This window comes from Rattus norvegicus, chromosome 4 (genome assembly GCF_036323735.1).
Source record: "Rattus norvegicus strain BN/NHsdMcwi chromosome 4, GRCr8, whole genome shotgun sequence".
NCBI classification, from domain to species: domain Eukaryota; kingdom Metazoa; phylum Chordata; class Mammalia; order Rodentia; family Muridae; genus Rattus; species Rattus norvegicus.
Genome location: NC_086022.1, coordinates 183,041,965 through 183,060,330, shown reverse-complemented (window position 1 = coordinate 183,060,330; position 18,366 = coordinate 183,041,965). Strand labels below are relative to the sequence as shown.

The 18,366-nt window shown below is 44.1% G+C and overlaps 1 protein-coding gene across 6 annotated transcripts in view; it reads left to right on the top strand.

Annotated features, from left to right (window-relative positions):
• The window catches only part of Tmtc1 (transmembrane O-mannosyltransferase targeting cadherins 1), a 215,059-nt gene that overhangs the window by 29,078 nt on the left and 167,615 nt on the right, over positions 1–18,366 (top strand). For 5 of the 6 annotated variants that reach the window (XM_039108900.2, XM_039108899.2, XM_063286869.1 and 2 more), the window contains exons 4-5: positions 2,777–2,953; positions 4,311–4,514. In XM_039108900.2, the coding sequence (XP_038964828.1) occupies positions 2,777–2,953; positions 4,311–4,514 (381 nt within the window). The remainder of the gene's footprint in view (positions 1–2,776; positions 2,954–4,310; positions 4,515–18,366) is intronic. The other variant, XM_063286870.1, reaches the window with a different exon arrangement.

Genomic DNA, 18,366 nt, shown 5'->3' with positions numbered 1-18,366 from the left:
CAGGAGCCTAGGAGGTGCTGTAGAGGATGGAGTCAGATTAATACAGTATTCATCCTCAAGCCCAAGCCTGATACTGTCCACTACATTCATAATCGTGCACATACCATAATAAAGTCTCTAGTCTCTGGTCTTAGGCTAGAATCAATCTATTGATTAATCTAAAATTTTTTGTTTGGTTATATCCCATCTGTGTGGCTATAAGCCAGATCGTCACGGGTTGGTTGTGTGCGCCCTGCTCACCTTTGGAAGTTTTAGTTCTAGGCCAAGCCCACGGAAGAATGTGTGTTCTACCATCAATTTTGCATGTAATCCTAATTGTTCCAAGATGCAATACACACGAGGAGCTGTCACAATCTAGAAAGAATATTGCCCCTTGCTCCAAGGGAGAGGGAGCTTAGTGGCTCTGCACTTACATGAGGAAATAGTGATGTTTTCTTGGAGTAGTTCTATTTTATTATTTGGAAAAATAACACTGAAAACATCTTGAAATCTGTGTAGGAAACTGTGATTAAAAAATAAAGATTTCTAGGCTTGAATGATGGCTCAGTAGTTAAGAGTATATACTTCTCTGGCAGAGGACCTGATTTGGTTCCCAGAACCCATATTGGGTAGCTCTCAACTGCCTGTAATTCTTGCTTCAGAGGATCTGATGGCCTCATGTGGTCTCTATAGGCAACTGCATTCACATGTGTGCAAAACCACTCACTCTCTCTCTCTCTCTCTCTCTCTCTCTCTCTCTCTCTCTCTCTTTCACACACTTTATCTCTCTCACACATATACACTCTCTCACACACACACACATACACACACACACTCCTCTCTCTCCCTCTCTCTCTCTCTCTCACACACACATACACACAAACACACACACTCCTCTCTCTTTCACACACACACACTTTCTCTCTCGTGCACGCACACACACATACATACACATACACACACTCCTCTCTCTCTCTCTCTCTCACTTTCTCTCTCACGCACATATACTCTCTCTCTCTCTCACACACACACACACATACACACACTCCTCTCTCTCTCACTCTCTCTCACACACACACACTCTCTCTCTTGCACATACACACTCCTCTCTCTCACACACACATACACACAAACACACACATGTACACACTCTCTCTCTCACACACACACTTTCTCTCTCTCACACATATACTCTCTCTCACACACACACGCACACACACACTCCTCTCTCTCTCTCTCTGTCACACACACACACTCCTCTCTCTGTCACACACACACACACACACACTTTCTCTTGCGCGCACACACACACACATACATACACACACTCTCTCTCTCTCACTCTCTCACACATATTCTCTCTTGCACACACACACTCCTTTCTCTCTCTCTCTCTCACACACACACACACACTCCTTTCTCTCTCTCTTACACACACCACACACACTCACACACACTCACACACATACTTCTCTCTCTTTCATACACACACACTTCTCTCTCTTTCACACACACACACACACACACACACACTAATAATTAAAAGGTTGCCATGCACATTGAATATAAATCCAAATAAACAGATTAGCCAAAAGAAAAGAAAAATATTCCAAACCTATCGTCCATCCCAGAGAGACTGCTATTTACATCTCTCTCTGCTGTTTTGTGCATAGAGTAAAAACCCTTTGATCTAATCGTGGTGATGAGTACTTGACATCTGTCTCTTACCTGGTCTTTGCTACCGTGCTGTCCTCCCATTTCTGGTCGGTATTCTGTTGGCTAGCTGTACATCTGTGGGTTGTGCCAGGGAATCTGGCCTCCCACTCTGTGCATATGTGCTAGTAATACGTGTTATTTTCTTGGACATATTCACTTGAATATCCTCCCGTCTACTAAATCTATCCTTATGTAACTGTTTTAAATGACTTTTTTAGTGTTCATTCATTACAAACCATATTGTATCGTAATTTGCATACTGTAATTTAAGCTCTGAGTTGATATTTTTGGACTCTTTTCCATTTAAACAATATTTTTAAAGATTTTTTAAAAAAATGTGTGTGTCTCTGAATTCCTATGCACACATTTGTGTGCGTTCTCAAGGAGGCCTGAGGAGGGCACAGGCTCTCCTGGAGCTGCGGTTACAGGAGGTTCTGAGCTTTCGGATGTGGGTTCTAGGAACTGAACTCCCTTCCTCCAGCAGAACAGCAGGACTGAGCTCTCTCCAGCCGTCTTCCATCTTTTTTTGGACTGTCCTAAGTTGTTTATTGGATATGAATTTTACAAATATTATGTGTATCAGCAGAGACGGTGGAGCTGGAGAGTATTGTGCCTTCTCCAGGCTACACTGCGAGATCCACCAATAGTGTGGTGGAACCTGTGGCCCTTTCCAAGGCCACGGCTCTTGCGGCCAGCGGATGTTAGCCCACGCATCTCCCTGTGCTTGTGGACTGTCCACTGGGTGTCAGGACTTCTTCTGATAGCTTTATGGAATGGATCAATAAGGATAACTTTAAACTTTATATGTGGAATCTTCCCCAAGCAGGAGAAAGGCTTCTTCCTTTCCTCTGGTGGCAGCCATCAGGTGAGCCAAGACGAGTGCATACAGATACACCCGGGAGCTGTGGAGGAAGAAGCAGTCCGACGTGATGCCATCTTAACAACCTTAATAGTTGCCTGGCGAATGCTCTCGAAGAAATCCTTGCTCAGAGCACCTTGTTCTACATGAGATACTTCTCCTTAAGGGACTGTTCCATAGCAACCCATGTGTTGATAAGGAAATTCCCACCTTGCTTTGCAGGAGTCTGGATCAGGACTGTGCAGGACAGTGCTTCCCCCCGACGGCTTCTCCCTTCTTCCTGTTGCTCAGTTTGTTTCTGGGGACCTGTGCCATGCTGGTGAAGGAGACAGGCGTCACCGTGTTTGGAGTGTGCTTGGTTTATGATCTCTTCTCCCCCTCCCACAAGCAGGACAAGTTGTAAGTCATTTCCAACGTTTGCCGTCACATTAGTTACAGCAAATTAACTTGAAGGAGGGAGGGTTCACTTTGGCTCATGGTTTCTGAGAGTGTCACATCCGGGATGGAAAGTAGCTGCGCCAACTGCCAGTCTGCACTTTGTGTGAGTTGTGTGCTGCTGAGGGAATCTTGGTTCACAAAGAACATTATGAATGGTAGGTATAACAGTTTTGAGTTTCCAAGCTCGGATGGCTGTCACCCATGAGTGAGCTCTGTGAACTTGAAGCCTGCCTGCTTGCTCCAGTCCTCTGATCTAAGGGCATTAGAGATTGGCTGGAGTCAGTCTTGACCATCCGTGTACACTCACTCACAAGTCATGTAAGTTTCCAGTTAAAGAGACGGCTTATTGAGTGCCCCATTTTCCTCTGAAGCTCTAAAGGTGCACTTGTTTTGCTGTGTGGATTGTGATGCCAAGACTGATTAGGGAATATCAGAAGTTTGAGCGTGTAGAATTTCCTTCCCCAATCAAACCCATAGTTCTTTATAGTTTTACATGTAGTCATTAAGAAAAGCAATGACAACTGCTGGTAACAGCTGTGGATCCGAGGGAGAACTTGTGCCCTGCTGGTAGAAATGCAAATTAATCTAGACATGTGGAAATCAGTATGGAAGTTACTCAAAAAACTGAAGATGGGTCTATCATATGACCAAGCTATAGTGTTTCTGGATATTTACCTGAAAGACTCCCAAGTCAACATCCCACAGAGGTGTGCACATAAATCTTTATTGTAGCACTAGTTACAACAGCTAGATATGGAGTCAACTTGGGCATCTATCAGCAGAGGACTCTATAAAGTTATATTTATAAGCGATGGAATTCAGTCATAAAAAGGAAAGAAATGATACAATCTGTAGGAAAGTTGATATAACTGAAGATCATGGTAAACTAAGTCAGAAAGACAATTATCACATTTTTTTCTTCTCATTTGTGGGTTATATTGTTGTATATATGTGTGTGCATGCACATAAGATGCTAAAGGGAGACTGTCCTGGGAATGAAGGGGTGAAAATGGAGAGGAAAGGGAAGGTTAGAGGGTTTGGAGGAATAGGGTTAAAATACATCATACACTTACATGAAAATATCCTCATGAAACCTTGCAGCATGTGCAGTGAATACGTGTCAGTAAAAATAAACCGAAAAGGAAAACCTGGTTATGCCTTTGAAACCAGACAGTTATAATAGCAGAAATGGGGGCTTGGAGATTTGAGACAACATGCTTTCAGGGATCTTGGCTAGGAAGATAAGGATGGCTGCTTCCTGTTGCAGCCTTGACCTTTTGTCTGACTTGTTGTTTCCTCAATTCTGTGAATGATTTAGGAGCAATGGGGCCATATGTCAGCACAGCCCGAGGCAGCCAGGGAGCCCCCAGCCCTCCTCTCAGCAAGCCCACCCCCACCGTGAGAGCAGAAAGCAGCGCTTCCCACACAGAGACACCTGGGGAGGCTGCCATTCGCCATTGCCACCAGAGCCCAAGAGCAGTGGATTCCCTGTGTCCCCGAGAGCACTGTGGTCACTGATGAGGTATGAGTCTGGCTTCTCCACCATATTCCTTTCTTAGGTCATGCACTGCCCGGTGCTACAGCCCGTAGAGTCTGTCTGCTGAGCTAAAGTATTGAATCAGCCCTTTGGGATGACCTTTCTTCCCTCAAGGGTCTTGGCTATGGGTTGGGGACTTTCAAGGTGGGCTTGGAAGTTTGTCTGTATTGACTGAATAGCTTGAGGGTGGAAACTTGCTCCGTGTTGCTGACAGTTGATCCCAAGTTCTTAATGTAGTTGATAGTTAATTAAATGTTTGTGAGATAAACAAATGAGTGGGCCATAAGAATGGATTGGAATCAACCATGGAAAAATTTTCAGAACTGGAAATGACATAGTAGGGAGAAAAGATGTTAAATAGAAGAATATTAGGCCTTTTCTTCATTTTTATTTTCAATTTTGTGTGTGAGGTGCGGGCCCACATTGTGCGCAGGTGAACTATATAGAGAAATGAAAGATACTAGAACAAGATACATAAAGGCAAGAACCCCTGTGGATGGCGTGCTCATATCCTCTGACTGACTTTCCAAAGAGGGCATGTGATTTATTGTGTTCCCATCACAGGTGATGCCAAGCTGTGGCATGCATGACATCACTGCCCATGGAGTAACCAATGCCAGTCACTCTGCAGTTCCTATAGACAGATAAAACAGACACTTGGTGTCTCACAAGCCAACTTCACTGGGTAGTCTAAGTAGGAAACACCCAGAGTTGATACTTAACACTTTCTTCATGCAATTTGTTTAAGTTTATATAACTTGATCTTTAATGACAGCTGGCTTTAAAACAACAGTCAACAACTATTCTGATTCACCGTTAGCTCGTGAACACCAAAGAAGCAGGTTCATTGTAGAACTGAAACAAACTTGTTTTGGTCATCCACTTGCTGTTTACTGGGTAGGGAGGAGAGATTTATACATCCTGCTGTTACTTCATGTCTATCAGTGTTTGTGGAGGGTCAATGACTAAAAAACACTGGGATTCTTAAAAGGTCATAAACTTTGCCTATGCTCTGAGTTAGCATGTATTGGTGGCAGGGCTGGAACTGGGCTACGTCACTCAGACCTGTGCTTTGCCACTTGTCAGGCTGCGAGTCCAGAGTCCTGGTGAGCAACTTAGTGCCACAGTGGAGGTTTCCACTTGGACCAGCTTATGTGACCCTGGCTCCTCCATGACTACTCTGGGTATGGATTCATGCAGTTATCCTTGGGTCCACACATGAGCACTGGGAGAGAGTTAGGCAACATGTTTCTGCAGACGACATTCTGCTTCTCCATCCAGACACCAGTGTTCTGGAAGGCTACATTCTTACCTGGTCAGTATGCTTCTACGCAAGGATCATTTTTTCCCTCCCAGGGAAGGAAGGCTGTGATGGATGTGGCATGCACTTGAGTCTAAATTTATCATTAAAATTGTTTCTGAAAGCTCTGCTTATTCTTTTGTCAGATGCAATGGGGGTAAAGCCACTGAGTTCAGAGAGGCGATGGCATGCTGCTTCTTAAGATCTCTGTCTCTGCAGGCAGAACATTCCATCACAGTTCCTTTGCTTACTTTCTGTTAGTGTAAAAGTAGCATGCTGGAATGTCTATCAGGACCAAAGGCGTTTGTACTGCACATCAAGAACTAGAGAATTGTCAACTTCTTCCACTGTGCAGCAGATCCCACATCCTAATTCTTGTCCTGTTAGCTTTAACTGTCAACTTGATACAGCCTAAAGTCAACCTAAGATGTAAGACTCAGCCGAGGGATTTCTTAGATCAGATTGGCCAGTAGCATATGTGTGGGTGGGGAAGGGGGATTGTTTTAATTATCAGTGTAGGAGGACCCGGCCCAGTGTGATTGGGACCATTGCCTACCACCTGGCCCAGGACTGAGCACAAGCCTTTGAGGAGCCTGTTCTCAGCAGAGTTCTACATGGTCTGCTTTAAGTTCTTGCCCCGACCTGAACTGTAAGCCAAACAAACGGTTTCTCCCGCCAAGTTGCTTTTGGTTAGAATGTTTTATTGCAGCAACAAAAGGACCCTCGCATAGTTCTGCATTGTGGATGCTGTGTCGTGATCGTGTGGGTCTCTGAACACCGGGGTGTAGAGTGAGTGGTGAGCCTGATTATGCAGCAGGAGGGAGAGTGTGTGGGAGTTTTCTGTTTCGGTTTAACTTCTAGTAAACCTCACAAAAGTTGAACCAAGACTTGTCACATAAAGTGTTGTCTTCAGAAGTTTCCTAATTCAGGGAAAAATACAATCCCAGGAGGAAAGCCTACTGCAAGGACAGATTTAGCAGCTTGTCTTTGTCTGTGATTGTCTTAGGGGTCAACAGAATATTGGGAGATGGAATACTGAGGGTCTACACCCTGGAATAAGACCACAGTTGAGTGGCACAACTATTTACTGAATCACTGTATATGAAATGCTTCCAATGTCAACAAACCTCCACTATCTTAAAGATATCAAACACGCACACACATGCATGCTTGCACACCTTCCCTTTCATGTTAGGAAGCTCAGAGAGTACTAAGTGAAATTGCATCTTTATTCTTCACATATATACTCGGTTGACTCCGTAGACCATAGTGTCCACAGTAGGCGCTATGCAAAATGGTTTCTTGTACACGTCCTCTGCACCCTCCCCTTTTCCGTGGCACGTCATTCTTCCACCATGACCCACCCTGCTCCTCTGTGCATGCCAGACATAATTTTTAGTGTGGAGAACATGAGAAATCAATGAGCATAATTGAAACTATATTAAAATATGTATTTTATGTGTGTGTGGTTGTATATGCCACTGAGTGTAGAGGTGAGAGGACAACTTGTGTGAGTCTGTTCTCTCCTTCCATGTGGGTCTTGTGGATTGAGCTCAAGTGGTCAGCAGTGGTGACAAAGGCCACCTCATTGGCCCTGAATCATTTACTATCGAACTGCTTTAAACCTGTTCACATCTAGGGTGCTGTCATTTGGGCCATTTGTATACCCTTCTCTAATCTTAGTCCTTCATGGCTTGCTGGCTTTTCTTTTTTACCTGGACTTTTTCTAGACCCTATACTCTTTGGTGATTGGGCCTCAGGAGAGCTGGTAAATTTTACAGTTGTGGAGAGGAGAAGTGAAGGCATTTGTCCTCTAATGGAAAAGGACGTGGTTTATTGGGAAGGTTGATTGAGTGCTGGTGTTTAGGACTGAAGGAAAAGCTGAAAGACTTATCTTTATTTACACTTTTGTGCTGTTGGAAAAAGAGTCTCCTTATATAGCAAAGACTGGCTTGAGACTCATGGCACAGCCCAGGCTGTCCTTGAACTTGAGAAGTCAGGTTACTCTGACCTAGACCTCCCATCTATTTGAAAGAATAAGTGGTTTCTCCCTTCTTTGGAGAAATGATTCTTGTAAACTTTTGAACAGATCAAGGGGTTCCTCTATCCTTGCTGGGGAGTGATCTGTTGTAAAAATGCCTTGAGGCTGAGAGTTCTTTTATGACAAGAGCCTGTTCTTAGTCTCTGGCTTAAGTGAAGGACTCTTATTTGGCTTCATATGCATGGTGATCTGTAGTTTTCTAGTGGACTAAGATACTCCTGACTCAGCACTCCCGAGTACTGAGATTATAGGCATGCACCCCATCCCCACCCAGCAAGACATTTGCTATAAAATAATTTTTAAAAATAAATTAAAATCTTATTTAAAAATACCCTGATGGTATCAGAGCTCATTTAGCATGAACTGTGTATTTGGAGACCGTGTGAAATTAAAGTTTTTAGTGACTTTAGAGTAATTTCTTTCAGAAAAGGAGTTTATCAGGAGAACCATTTTCTTCTGTAGATGGAGAAGATGAACACAGGTAGATTTTTTTCCCTCTTACTATTTCCCATCTGTGAATGGACAGTGGGTAGGAACAGCAAGCAGGGCCAGGATGTGGTGCAGCAGAAAGTGCCTGACATGTTCTCCCAGAGCTGGTTGACTTCCTCTTCTATCTTGGGCTGAGCCCAGTGCATGGTGAATGACTTCAACAGAGCCTTGGCTGGCCTCAGGAGCCTCAGCACTGAAAGCTTCTACAGCACACATCATACACTCAGGAGGCAACAACCCTTGAATTTATGGGAGCAGTTGATGCTTTCGGAGGGGCTGGCAGTCCCAGCATTCTGCTCTGCCTGATTGGTTTCTGCTTTTGGCAGTCTGTGTCCCCCATGAATTGCAGTCATAGGCTGATCTGGTCCTTCCCTTTTAAGCGTAGAGTCATCAAGCTAGGTGTCTGCTTCCAAGTGGAGACACGGGGACATATGTTGAAGCAGCCACCGGGTACAGGCATTTCTGGTTGGCACTCAAACCTGTCACCATCACAACAGGCTCTTGGAAGGGGTCTCGGGTTGTCTGCTTTTCTAGCTGCTCAACAGACACCATCTGGATATCCGGCGTCTGGCTTCTATGGTTTAGAACATGGTAGCTGTGCTTCAAGACCACCAACCCGCTCCCTCTCCTTTTGCTGAACTTGGAGAGAGATCTTAGGGTGTTGCTGGCTATTTGCCGCTCTTTCTTTGCTCTTTTAGTCAATTCTTTGTCATCTGGCTTATTTCCCCCTTTCTCTTTTGTAGCCATGGCATGGTTGTAATAAAAAGCAGTATTAGTTCATCATAATACTACAAATGCTCAGGGGATATATAAATGTTCCTTCATGAGATATTATTCTGTGCCAGGCCATGAATCACTGTGGCTTCAGACCTTGGGATTTTGAGCTTATTGCTTTAACAGTTGCCTGGCATGTGTGTTGATCCAGTATCGTGTGTTGCATAATACCAAATGTGGCTGAATCTTAAAGCTACACCCATCTTGAAAAGAACAGAAATCCTTCATACGTGTTGAAGATCAATTTATCTAATGGAAGGAAAACAGAATTGTGAAAGTGCAAATGATTTGAAAATTCACTTTCAACGGGGGTGGGAGGGGTAATCGATGGGACCATTATTTCATCTTGATCAATATCATGGGCACTACGGTAGTAGCTGTGGGTGGCCAGCATACTTGAGACGCGTGTGAATTACAGTTTGGAGATGTCGTCCTCAACAAAGCCTGTGTGGTAAGCAGTGGATTCTCAGAGCAGCGCGCTAGGTTCTGAGTGCCAGGTTTGCCGGGTGTGTGAATGGTTGGAATGACTTCAGCCCTGTTTCCTCCTGTGTACTTGCCCCTGGGGTCAGGGTATGAAACACATGAGTTAGCTCGACTCTAACTCCTCATTGTGATTTTTACAAGTGTTACAATCACACACACACAGACATGTAGACACACACACACACACACACACACATGTTATATTAGGTAAAGACTGGTATGAGTATAGTGTTTGGAGCCCATTTCCATTTGTAATCATCACATTTTCCTTGCTGTGTTTATGAAGGGAATTTGGTTGTTTAGTCTTGGTTTGACTTATTTATAGTGCTTGGCAACTTCCTTTTCATGAGCTTACAATATGCTAGAAGGAAACAGAACGTGAAAGACAAACATTTCCATAGTCATGGTAGGAAGTCATCCCTGTTTAGCAGGAGAGTAGACAGTCTTTGGTTGCAGTCCATTGACTGATGGGAGTTGTCCTCCTTAGAGTTTCAAGCATTCTTGAAACTTTTTCACTTCCGAGCCTATCGACTTAAAAGTAAAAATGTAGCCAAGTCTAGTCTTGAATTCCTGATCCTCTTGCCTCAGTCTCCTGAGTTCTGGGGTCATAAGCATTATGATGTCCAGGTCAATTAAAATTTTTGATACATTTTGAGTTATGGCTGAATAAAATGTTCCACCAACAAACAAGCGATAATGGAAATGCAGTAACAAAGACTTGACGTGTAAGGATTTTTAAATAGACGACCCAACAACCTTAGGAAGATGTGTTTTATGATATGGATTTATAAATGCTTCATGTTCATATTGCTCAAACCACAGTCTTCAGTTTCTCTAAGCTGGGGATACAGACTGGTTTTAAAATCACCCCAAGCTGTTGACTTCGCAGATTTGCTTTTAATGGTTTAGCCTACAAAAGTATTGCTAAACTGTTTAAAGGAAGTATTGATTTTTATGGGATAACAGCAATTACTATAGCATAATTGAAGAAAATTGAAACAGCCAGCCAGAGTTCTATGGAAAGAAGGGCTAACGTTTGTGTTAACTGGTATTTTGGTTCTTGAGTGGTGTAGAGTGTGTTGTCGCCGAGAGTTAAACCTTCATAGTAGACTTTTTTTTTTTTTTTAATACTTTGTATTTGGATGTTCCAACTGATGGAATGTAGCTTTCAAGTGAAAACCTTCAATGCATGAAGATGAAAACCTTTGATTGGGAAAGATGATCTTGCTTAGACAGGAGTGGGGTGGGGGGGTGGGGGGATGGGGAAGACTGGGGTTTCCCCAGTTAGCTGCCCCCTCCACTCTCCTGTGCAACCATGACTGGTCAGGTAAACCTTTCAGGATACCCACATAGGGTGCCTGTATCCAGACATTCACAAGTGATGGCAGTGGGTGGATCAGAACACAATGTCTGGAATGTGAACCCTCCTGACTGCCTTGCTTGGGTTGTTATAAAAGTCAGGAACAACTTGGGCAGGGAGGGGTGTTTGGATAGTGTTTTGTTTCACCTTTTGTTCTTGGAAGAACTAGTTATTTCCAGATCTTCCTGGAGCTGCAGATAAGAAAGGAGAAAGGAGAGGCAGTGTGTACCTCCCCCTGGCTTCCAACATGCAGTGTGTCTCTTGGGGCAGTTGCTGAACTCTCTGGATCTTGGTCTTACCTTTTTCCTTCACACCCACCCCTTATTCCTCTTTTTTCTTTCTCCCTTCCTTGTTATTTTTTCTTTTTCTCTTCCTCAGTTTTCCCTTCCCTTTTCTCTTCTCCTTCTTCCCCCCAACCCCTTTAACTTTTTTCTTGTGAGACGGAATCTCACTGTAGCCTAGGTCTTTTTTCCTATAGGTACCTGAGCAGTGCCATAAGAAGTATGAGACACCGCACCTGACTCCATACTAATTTTTAATTTACTTAATTAACTGTGCACACGTGCCCAACAGTCTACAGGTAGAGGGTAGAGGGCAGCTTATGGGAGTCTGCTCTCTCTCGACCATGTCTGTTCTGTGTTCTGTATTGATTTTTATTACATTGGAAGAATACAGGGAGGCTGGGCTGGGCTGTCTGGTTTGCTATCTCCTCTTGAATCTGCTTTCTTGGATCTCTCTGAAAGTCTCAGGGTCACTTTTCCTCTGCCTTTTAATTACCACCCCATATTCACTGTGATGCTGAAGCAGGAGACTGATCCAGGTTGCGTCCCATAGTGGCTCTCGGGAGCACTGGTACAGACCGCAAGGGAACATTTCTGCTATGTTTGCTTTGTCACCCCCCACCCCCATTTCCTTGTCTATTCTAGACTCCTATACCTCCTGAGTCAACGTATTGATGGAAAATGTCCACATGAAAAAGATGAACTTTTAAATATTAAATATACTGCTTTCAGCCCTCCTAGATGTCCTTAGACCATCTATCGGATGACTGACTCACTGGAATAATGCACATTTATTTATTATACATGCATAGCTCAACTTAATGATCCTTAACTCATCTTAGGGATCATTTACTGGAAGGATTGTTTCTGGACACAGCGACCACCAAGTCAATGCACATACTCAATTGTTTTTGCCTTACTAGAACTTCTTGGTATCTCCTTTGATTATTTAAATTTATAGTTTTACTTTCCACTCCTTGGTATACTTATTCCCTATTTTTTTTATCTTGTGTGTATATGCATGGGGTGTACACCTTAGCGCTCACTCATGTGAGGTCAGACTACAGCTGTGGAAGATGGTGCTCTTCTTCCATCACGTGGGTTCTGGGAATTGAACTCAGATTCCCAGAACTAGCTCTAGGAGATCATGCAAATAAAGGGATGATTTCCCTGTCAGTGGGAAACACATGGATAGAATTAGAGAGTACACCAAAGAGGTCACCTTGCAACTCAGGAAGTCTGGGTCTAGCTGAGTATGTTATGATGACACAGAGAGCTGGGCTACGGTGTGGTCCCTCCAGGCCCAAAGCACAGTGTGGGCGATTCTGGACACAGTCAGTGGGAGTCTGCTAGAGGAAGCTGGCATGATGGTCAGGCACCTCGACCAATCTGGTGCATGCTGAGCAGCAGTGTGCTGTGTGGGCTTGTCGGAATTAGATTTCTCTGCGGGGAACCCTGGGCACAAGTCTTTCAGTTTTCAGAATTACCTAATGATAGCTCTAGAGTTTTTGAAACTGTGACTGGGTTTTGTGTAGCTGTGAAAGCTTAGTATTTTCTATTGAGGTTGTGTCAAATATATATATATATATATATATATATATATATATATATATGTACACACATATGTATATATATACATATATATATACTATAATGTATGTTTTTATGTATTTTATTTATGTAAAAGAATCCTTTTTTGTTGAGATAAGGATTCTTAAACTCACTGTGTAGCCTAAGCTAGCACCAAAGTTGTAGTGATTCTCCTGCCTCAGTATCTGTAAAATGTGCGTATTCATTCTTAGAGTTTTGTATTTTCACAGAATGTTCATATTTAAGAGAAGTTGGCAGGAACCTCAGGAGAGCAGGTTTTTTCCCCTGGCCCTCAGCGGTTAGTTTTAAAAGTCACCTGGTCACAACCAGATTCACCCAACAAGAAAGCCTTCATTGTGGAATTGCCTCTGGACATGTCTGTAAGGAGTTATCTTGATTTCTACTTTATTGTTGTAGAAAGACCCAGCTCGCTATGGGCTACACATTCCAGGGCAGGGAGCTCTGAACTGTATCAGACAGGAAAAAGCTAGATACAGCCAGTTAGCAGGCAGTGTGGGTGCATCCATTTCCCACCGCTTTTGATTGGAGATGTAGCTGCTCCTAGCCCCTGCCTACTCCTGTCCATTGCTTCAGTGATGGATCTGGATTGTAAGCCCAACATTCCCTTTCTTTCCCTATGTTGCTCTTTGTCAGAATATCGATCACAACAACAGGGGCAGGGGTGTCATTTGTCTCCACCTGCTCATTGAGTCAAGTCCTCTCAATTCATGACTGTTTCCCAAAGAGCGTGGGCACTAGAACCCGTGGGCTGCTAACCCCTTCCTGTTATTCATGCAGTACACTTAGCTTATCATTATGATTTCTGGTTTCTGCTTACAACCCTTATTTCTTCTTATGATCACTGTGTCTGGGCAGCTGTTATACTCTGGAGCAGATAATTACTTTCCTAAGTGGCAGAGAAAGCGGCAGATGTCTTTTTGCCTGGTTTGATTGATCAGAAGAAGCTCCATGGTCCAATATTGACTGGGTATGTTCCACGGTGAGGGAGGAAGTGCACCAGTGTCGAATGGCAGCTGCTACCTGCTGGGAGCTCTCTGTACCCAAGACTGATCTGACTGAGATCAGTGTCAGACTCTGGCTTTTAGAACTTGAGGCTGACGAAGTTGAATGTCACATAAGGAAACGGTATGCTGTCCCGAAGGGCCCCATGGATGTAGTTCCTCACAAAAGTCTCTCTAGAGTTTTCTTCCTGGCTCACATGTAGTGGTGGAGAGCCACAGCATGTATAGCAGTGTATGGAACCCAGAGTCACACAAAGTGGTTTAAATGAGATTTCTCATTTGGTAGCAATAAAAGTTATGTTGGCTGATTTCTAGAGTTCTTCGAGAGAATGACTAGGTGATGATTACTGTAGATGGCATGGCTTACGTGAAGAGTTTAGCAGAAGCCCTTGGCGCTGCTCCTTATCTGAAGACGCCCAACTTCTTCCACAGTGGGAGTCAGCAGAGGTCAGATAACAGTCTTGGGGATTTTAATTTGTTATCCATTGTCTTTCTGTCATTGTAGGTAAAAAGAAAAAAAAAACAGTAGGGAATGTCTGTTACGTGGCTTGACCTCTGCACCAACCATCACCAAGGCCTTGGGGTATAGGTCTCCTCACCACTGTCCTCAAATGAAAGGCAGAGCCTCATGCCACTCTTCATGTGGTTACGCCATTTATAAGATCTATGCCTGGTTATTCTTACTTTGATAGATTAACAGATGATCAAGGTACTCACTGCTTCTGAATCTCAGACCTAATCTCTTGTGTGACTCCAGGATCCACGTCCCTAAGTGAGCTTGCCTTGGTTCCACTGTTGTTATATGTAAACCAGGAAGATCCTAGGGCCCAGAGTCTGACTTCACAGCAGTAAGAGCTGGAAACTGAATGGTCTTGCTTTCGAACCCATAGCTGTTTGCTTGCCTGTCCAGGCTTCTTCTGACTGTAGAATTTAGACCCCATGTAATGCTTATCTGCAAAGGTTTATGAATAACTTTTAGAGATGTCTACCATGGAGAAAGCAGATATTCTGTGGGTATTGATCTACTGCCAGCATTTGGTTGCTTTGGGCTAAACTGTGGCCCTCTGAGGGGCAGTCTTCTTTCCCTCATTAGGTGTCAGTGTGCCTGGCTCAAGGTGAGTGGGTGAGACTTAAGACCCTTCACCATAAAGCAAAGTATTGAGTGGGATGCATTGCATTATTGAAAGCTTCAGGACAGTGTGAGATGGCCATTCAGGGACAGACAAAGCCTGGCCTGTTCTTCCTTCTGAGCTTTATGCTAGCAGGTCATGTTGCCCTGCTGTGGAATCCCTCGGGAGTGACATTTTCTGGTGATGGGCCGTGGAGCCCAGTACAGTCTCCCTGGGGACCTGCAAGTCTTCCAAGTGTTCACAAACGGTGGTTCATGTCACTGTGCTGCACCATTTCTCTCTAAAGGAAGATGATGGAAATGAGAAAGGCTGCTGTTCTGTCTCTGAGAAACTGAAAATATTGAAATGATAAAAAACAGAATCGCAGACTTCTGCATTACTAATTCATCTTATTTTCTCCATTTTTTTTCTTTTTCTAAGGAATGAGGTAGCAGAGGACAGAAAGGGTCTGCCTCACCAGTGCATTGTTCTCGGTCCCTTCACAGCTCCTTAGGGTGGGAACTAAGCGAGGTTTCTGTATGGGTTCTGGGACCACCTCCTCCTTGTCAGCAAAGCTTCACCCTCTGGTGCACACATGTGCATGTATATACACACATACACACAGAGTTTTAAGAACTTTTCACAAATGGAACTCATGAGATCCTCACATGACCCTTCTGGTGCTTTGATGATCTGAAGAGTACAGAGTCCATAATGGAGACCCAGGAAGTAAAGGATGCTCCATGAAGACAATCCTCCAACAGAGACTCTAGAGCAGGATCTCGCCTTTCTCTGCAAACACAGAGGCTGATTCTGCTGGGAAATTTTATAGCTTCCCAAAGCGTGCCTCATCGGTATAAGGAACTTTTGAGTGGATGTCATAGGCTGAATCTCTGCTCCCCTGACTCAGCGAACCTTCACTCTGGGGCTGAATGAAAACGTTTGTAATATGACTCGGTGTTTGAAACTCTTAGATATTTTTAGCCTTGAAGAAGCTAGCACTTATAATGGAAGCCAAACGCTGTCAGAAAGCAAGCTCAAAACAAAAACAAGAGCAACAAGAACAAGAACAAGCTCATTCAAAAGACCCACAAATTGTGGGACAGCCCTGGAGCCCCAAGGCAAGGCTCCCCTTCATTACAAAGAACTTGTGTCTCCTGGAAATGCTTCCTGTCATGACTTCTGTTCTGCAAAGCAAAGCAAGAAAACGAAAGTTCCACATTAGGAAGGCTACAGAGGAACTTAAAAACCAAGGTCCATACCCACCCTGTAACCGAGGCTTTGGGAAGTGCGGTGTATACGTTTGTGTGTATGGGGTTATTATCATATAGTGTATGCATGTGTATGCACGTGCCTGAGAGCACACCTGAACAGAGGCAGAAGTCAATGCTGGTGCCATTCTTCAAGAGACGTCACATTGCTTACCATATCTCTCACCAGTCTGGAACTCAGTTAGGCTCGGGTAGCTGGCTGGAGAGCCCCAGAGATCCTCCTGTCTCTGTCCCCTCAGCACTGGGACTATAAGTCTGCCACCATGCCTGGCTTTTATAGGTAGATTCTGTAAGGTCCCCATGCTTGCACCACAACTATTTCACCAACTGAACTGTTTCCCTGACAAAGGTGGTATGTATGTTTTGAAAGTCTTCTCCTGGGTGTTTTCAGGGCTATGTAGATAGTTCTGTAGACCTGTTGGTGACAGCTTGTAGAACTGCCAGTGTAACCTGTGACCACCCGGCTTATATGCACAGACCACCCATCTGGGTGCTACAGTAGCTCAGAGGATATGCCAAGTGTCAGAAATACAGGAAGAAGGGTGGCCAGGGGCAAAGCAGAGGTTAGGGGTCATCCATGTGGGAATGCTTGCATCTCCTAGAGCCTGCTGGAAAGAATCAGAGCATGTAGCTATTCATGCTCTCTGAGAGAGACCAACACAGCAGGGTGTTCCATCGGAAATAAACAGTCTCTGTGGATATCATATTTGTGAAGGTTAACAGAAATATAGAAATTTACAGAGACAAAAACCACTATTTGCACTAGGAAAGGATTAGAGTTTGTGTGTTCGAGTGCATATGCTCATGTGTATGTAGTTTGTGCATTTTCATGGGTGTTCGTGTTAGTGTACATGTGTGCATATGGAGACCAGAGGTCAACTTCAGCTGTTTTTCCTCAGGAGCTGACATCTCGGTTTTGTTTTGAGACAGTCTCTCTCTAACCTGGGACTTGTCAAGAATGCTCGGAAGCTGTCAGTGAGCTCCAGGGATCCTCCTGTCTCTGCCTCCCCAGCTCTGGGATTACAAGCACAGAACAGCACGATTGGCTCTATAGGGGAACTGAACTCAGGTGTGAACAGCAAACACTTTAATGGCTGAGCCATCAGACTCAATTTAATGAATGACCTTTGAGGACTTATCAAGAGAGTGGATGCTACAGCATGGTGTTCAGGACACTTTCTATCCTAGAACACGAAGCACTGTGCTGTGAAAGGCGCAGAGGCTTGTGCATTCAGAGCAGAAGCAAGCCATTCTCCCAAGCAAGTGTTAGGTGTAAGTCTTCAAAGGAAAACAAGTAAGCAACTCCAGGGCATTAATGTGCTATGGAAACTGTCATGAGAAAGAAAAACAAAAGCCTCGGGTTGTCAAAACGAAGGGCGGAAAGTTCCCAGACAGAACGTACAGCAAGCAGAGCAGTGTTGAGCCGGTAAAGCGAGTGTTGAGCAGGTAAAGCGAGTGTACCATGCTGAGTGCAGGGAACTATTGATGACATAGCAACTGAGAGGGACAAGGAGAACTGGGAAGAGGCTCCATAGAAAGTCACACTCACCACGGGGCATAAAGCTATCAGGACCGCAAATTGTGTCAAGTTGCATCTAGAAGGAGGAGGAGGAGGGGCACACCCGGAAGATGGGAATTATTAGAATGATTGTGGGAGATGACATGTTGTATAGAGTAGCAGGGACTCAGCCACATGGTGTGGCCTCCCCATGCTGTAGGAATAACTGGCTCAGTTCTTGCTAAGCTTTGTGCTGAGGGGTTTGTGGCTTAATGCTTCAATACCTGTTCCACATGGATTCCGTAATTATCAACATGTTATGAATGGAGGCATGGAGCTAGGAAGCAGTAAGGGCCATGGTTAGGATAGGACTGATTCTTGTTCTACAGAGACTTTGTGTGAGTGTGTGTGCACATGCATATGTGTATTCACATGTGTGTGCATGAGCGCATAGATGTGTATACATGTGTGTACATGAGTGTGTACATGTATGTGTGCATGAGTACATATATGTGTGTATATGTGTGTTTGTGTGTGTATGCATGAGTGCATAGATGTGCATGTGTGTACATGTGTGTGCATGAGTACATATATGCGTGTATATGTTTGTTTGTGTTTG